The following is a 4,839-nucleotide window of genomic DNA, read 5'->3' on the forward strand; positions in this document are numbered from 1 at the left end:
TCTGCTTAAAATATACACTAAAAAGCATTATAATTCATTCACTTAAAATCAAAAACTAAAAGTATCAAGATGGAAGAAGTGCTAGAGATGGCTCAGCAGTTAAAAGCAGTGGTTGCTCTTCCAGAGGTTTGGAAGCCTCAACACCCACATGGTAATCCCAGTTCTATGAGCAATATGCACATGTGGTACATAAACACACACAGGAAAAACATCAACACACATGAGAATTAAAACAAGATGAAATACAAAAGGGAAGATGTATTCAGGTGTTAGGCTGCCAGGAGAGCCAAAGCCTAAGACATGGCATTACAGCAGCAAATGTTTCTTCACCCAACTTCTGGCATCTTCCTAGAAATCACAAATGCCCATGAAGTTTCACTCATTTACTTAAGTTAAGAAAAAAAAAAATGACTGTTTTCAGAGAAGTCTTCTAACAAATGGTTTTGAACAACATAACCTGGAGCTGGTTCTGCATGTTCCAGGCTGTTGATATGACTTAACTTTTCATATTCCAGGACTTGCTACCACCAGTGGTGGCCAAAGGCCAACAAAGACTCCAACACAGTTCAGTTTGCCAGGCTGTGACTGTTTATTAACTGACCAGATTACAAAAATACCATGGGCAATACCTGAAAAGGAAAAACATACACAAGTTAAAGACTACTCTCCAAACTACAAGGCAACATCAGTTGTAAAAGAACATACTTCAAAGGCAGACAGAACCCCTCATAGTAAAAAAAAATAAAATAATAAAAAAGACACACCCAAATCAACATTTAACAGAAAGCATTCAAAATTACATGTCCTCCCTAAAAACTAGTTCTCAGCCAGGCATGGCGACATTCGCCTTCAATCCCAGCAATTGCACGGCAAAAGCTCTGAATTCTAGGCCAGCCTTATCTACGCAGTCAGCTCCAGAACAGCTAGAAATATGTAGAAATCCTGTCTCAAAAAAGAAAAAATCAAGACTAGTTCTCTCAGGACACAATCTCTCACCTTAGTTCATCCGTCTAATAAGCCTGTTTATCTGGTCTTCCCTGTTGCCAGCATCTCCACCTTCCACAAAATGAGTTGTCTTTTTCTTCATTCCACCTCGTGGAGAAGATAATTTGAAGGGCCACAGGAAGTTATTCGCTTCCTTGAAGCGTTTTCCAACTGTGTAGATCTCATGAATTAGATCCTCCATGCAGATGATGCCATATTTACCTGAAAAAAAAAAATCGAGTCTAAGATCACCCATTTTATTTACTTATCATTTTTTCAAGACAAGGTTTCTCTGTGCAGCTTTGGAGCCTGTCCTGGAACCTAATCTGTAGAACAGGTCAGTGCCACTACCACCCAGCTACTCAACAAACACAACTGAAGGCAGAATTAAATAATATCAAATAAACAAGGACAAGTCAGGCACGGTGGCACACACCTTTAATCCTATCAGTTAGTTGGGAGGCAGGGGCAAGCAAATCTGAGTTCTTGGCCAGCAAAAGATACAACTGTGACCTTATCTCAAAAATAAAGATGTGTGAAGCCACCTTGCATTTACTTTTCTTAAAACCATCGAGGAGTTTGGGGATCATGTCATAGGGGCCAGGCAGGGAAAATGGTTCGGGAGATAACACTGCTTGCTGAGCAAGAGTGAGGACTGGAGTTTAGAGACAATGAACCCCCCCCCCCAACAAGACAAGCGTGGTGGCCTGCCTGTATGTAATCCTAGCACATGAAAAGACAGGACAGGTCAGAATGTAACTCTAGGTTCTGGTGAGACACAGCCACACCACATAGCACAGCGGCCTCCACCCACAAATATACAAAATAAAAGTAAACATGACCTTGATCAAGCACCGACCCCCCAACCACCAAACCTACCAAGAGATCGAGCAATCAAGGAATTATCTGTCAAGGCAATTCTCTTCTTATGAATTTTGCCATAGCCGCGTTTGTAGATGAGCTCATTTACTGACTTCAGATTGGGGTACCTGAAATAGGGAAATCAGGGAAGGGTTCAGTCAGAATACAGCCATCAAAGTATTTATGTTCATCTTGTCATATAACTAAGCCCCTAAGCAGAAAACTCACCCCCATGCAATGTATGGTTCCACAATCCTCAGCATGTTAATTGAAGCCTTGTTGAGCTTAACAAAGGTGCCGTTGAAGATCTGCCGAAGACGAAGAAGCTGCAACACCTTGCGCACCTTTGGGCTTACACCATTGATACTGCCACAGAAAGAGACCAAAAACATTCACGCAGCTTTTACCATAATTTCAAATAACAGTAAATTAAACCACAAGACTGTATGCAAGTCCCAAGAAATAGATTTAACACCACTACTAACCCGCCCTCTCTATCTTTTGATTCCTGTCATACAATAAAAGACGAAGCATTTACTTTTGTAGACATCTTTGCTACACTACTATGGCATATTATAACCTCTTAGACAACTTCCACAGTGCTATCAGAGTGCACCGCTCAGGCAGAGGTGCTACAAACAAACCCTCAGTGAATCCCTGGTCCCCTTTCTAACTACACTTCCGATACTGCCCTGGTCTCTGCACAGGGCTCCTAGAACAGGCGGAAGAACTTACCCTCGGATTCTGATGACGAACGCCAGCTTTGGTTCTGCGGGCACGTAGAAGTTCCCAGCTTTCCTTGCCATCCGAGCCATGCGGATCTCCGTCCGGTACATCTGCCTGTACTCCTTGTGATAGTACTTTGCCTTTTCATAGATGAGCTTCCTCTGGGCCCTTCGCAGCTGAAAACCACAGCAGTTACTCACCCTTTAGCTCCCAAACACAGCTCAGCGTCAGCTCTAGGAATCTGTCCCGCCACAGTATGGGACAGCTTCTTAAAAGACAGATTTTCACAAGGACCTGCCAGAAGCTCTTTAGCAATAACCACGACGAAGCAGAAAAATCTACTAACATCTCACTCTAGTCTCAGTCCCGACCAGGGGTCCCCAACGTTTACTTACAGACTTCAGGGCAATCTTCTTCCGAAGTCGCTTCACCTTCAACTCTGCGAAATTCCTTCGCTTTTTCTTCAGGGTTTCTGGCACTGCAGGAACCTTCTTTTTCTTCAGGGTTCCTGACGCAGCAGGAACCTTCTTTTTCTTCTGGGTTCCCGGCGCAGCAGGAACCTTTTTCTTCTCCCTGTCATTAGCAAACGGTACTGTTAATAACTGAAAAACCTTAGCGTTGTCTCAAACACACCAGATACTCAATGCCACGCTGTTAAAACCGTCACCCCCTGGCATCTCCGTTGTCCTAGAAGGTTCTGCTGAAGACGCAGAGTTTAGATTTCCTCCATGTCCTTAATATTCACCTGTGAACCTTTACGTCTTAAAGGCTAACGCCTTTAAGGTATTAAGGCTTAGGCCTATTCCCAGTCATCAGTCCTGGCCTCTGGTAGAAGAGCTAGGCTCCAACTTTTAGGGCCAAGGTCCCAGGACTCTAAAATATTCTCCTGATTCGAGTCTCAAGTTCCACATGTCGAAGGTGTGGGGCGATTGGCAAATGCCTAAGTCAGCTCTAGCCAGGAAGGAACTTCATTCCTGGACCCCTCGAAACGCATTACACCGTAAAGCGGACCTCCGCCCAAGCGGCGGATTCCGCACACATTCTGCCGCTTGCTGCCGGCGTCTCCGAGGCCTCCGCGCCTCGGCTGCCCGTGCCCCCCTGCTAAAGTCACGCAGCGTCACAAACACTCAGACAGGTAGACAGTGGTGCAGGCTACAGTCAGACACTGGAAACGGGAGACAAAATGCCTCTAGTGTGGGAGATGGAGGAGGATTCTGGGGAAGACGAGACTCTACTTACGGCACAGCCTCCATGGTTCCAGGCGGAAAAAAAAAGAGGAAGCCGGCGCATGCGCACTGTCCCCTTAAAGGTCCGCGAGCGCGAAGCCCCAGGACTTATAGCTGTCCTGAGATAAGCCAGAAAAGAATCTGGAAATGAGCGCTCACTTTGCAGGCGCAAAATTAACAACAGTCTGACCTACTCACTGCCAGTCAACTTCAGGATAAAACTCATGGGAAAACAAACACACTAAGTACATTCTTTTTTAAGTGAGTACGACGCTGACACTTTATCAGTTCGAAGCTTTAATTCCTCCAGCTTGCGTTGACAACGTTAGGCTCAGACTCCGCGGAATCGTTGGACCCAAAAGCCACTTTTATGAATGTGAACTACAAATCCCAGCATGCATCACTTCACAGCCCGCCGGGCTGCAGGGCGACGTTGACCGAGGCTCTGGGCAGCCTTCGCGGTGGTGATTCCCGTGAGGCTCTCTAGAGTCTGGGGTTTCACGCCCTCAGCGGCTAGCTGAGATACGAAGTCACTGTCGGCCACCTCCGCGGGCTCCTGCCGCCCCTGGCCACGCTGCCCTGCCCCCCCCCCAACCTCGGCCGCCCTGCCTAGGTCCTCCTTTCGCCCTCCACTGGGGCTGTCTTCCGCAGCGCCTGATCGCAGGCCGCGGAGTCCACAGTTCCTCGGCTGGCGAAAGTGGCGAGCCCGGCAAGAGCGATGACCGGACGGTCTGAGGAGGATGGGGGGTACTCTGGCGACCGCGGGGCCTGGCAGGAGCCAGCCGCGGCGACCCGCGGCAGGGGGCGTGAGCCGCAAGGAGAAGCGCGACGAGGGCGGGAGGCTCCGGCCACGGTCTTGGGAGAAGGGCTGCCCCGCTCCACCGACCAGGCGGCCAGCGGGCGGAGGGAGGGCGCGGTGTGTGTGGGGGGGGGGGGAGGTGGGTCGGGGGCGGGGTGCGCCCGGGGGCGGGGAGGGCCGAGCGGAGGGAGGGCCGCTGCCACTGCAGCGGCCGGCGCTTCTCTGTGGTTATATAGCGCGGTG

General features: G+C 48.7%; 1 protein-coding gene across 1 annotated transcript; it reads right to left on the bottom strand.

Annotated features, from left to right (window-relative positions):
- Positions 1–565: 565 nt before the first annotated feature.
- Rpl7 (ribosomal protein L7) lies at positions 566–3,968 on the bottom strand. The gene is made up of 7 exons (XM_087897244.1): positions 3,811–3,968; positions 2,967–3,144; positions 2,581–2,747; positions 2,074–2,211; positions 1,864–1,973; positions 997–1,206; positions 566–629 (listed from the first exon to the last, which is right to left on the bottom strand). The coding sequence occupies exons 1-6, from the start codon at positions 3,822–3,824 to the stop codon at positions 998–1,000; spliced, it is 816 nt and encodes a 271-aa protein (XP_087753370.1). The 5' UTR covers positions 3,825–3,968; the 3' UTR covers positions 566–629; position 997.
- Positions 3,969–4,839: the final 871 nt, after the last annotated feature.

The sequence above is a fragment of the Myodes glareolus genome, chromosome 16, assembly GCF_982192425.1.
Source record: "Myodes glareolus chromosome 16, mMyoGla1.1, whole genome shotgun sequence".
NCBI lineage: Eukaryota > Metazoa > Chordata > Mammalia > Rodentia > Cricetidae > Myodes > Myodes glareolus.

Excerpts from the sequence above, each read along its gene's own strand:
- Rpl7 (XM_087897244.1), bottom strand. Across the intron at positions 2,748-2,966 it reads AGAAGATTGCCCTGAAGTCT|CTGCGAAGGGCCCAGAGGAA; the intron begins GTAAGTAAACGT and ends TGTGGTTTTCAG. Across the intron at positions 2,212-2,580 it reads TTCGTCATCAGAATCCGAGG|TATCAATGGTGTAAGCCCAA; the intron begins GTAAGTTCTTCC and ends TTTCTGTGGCAG.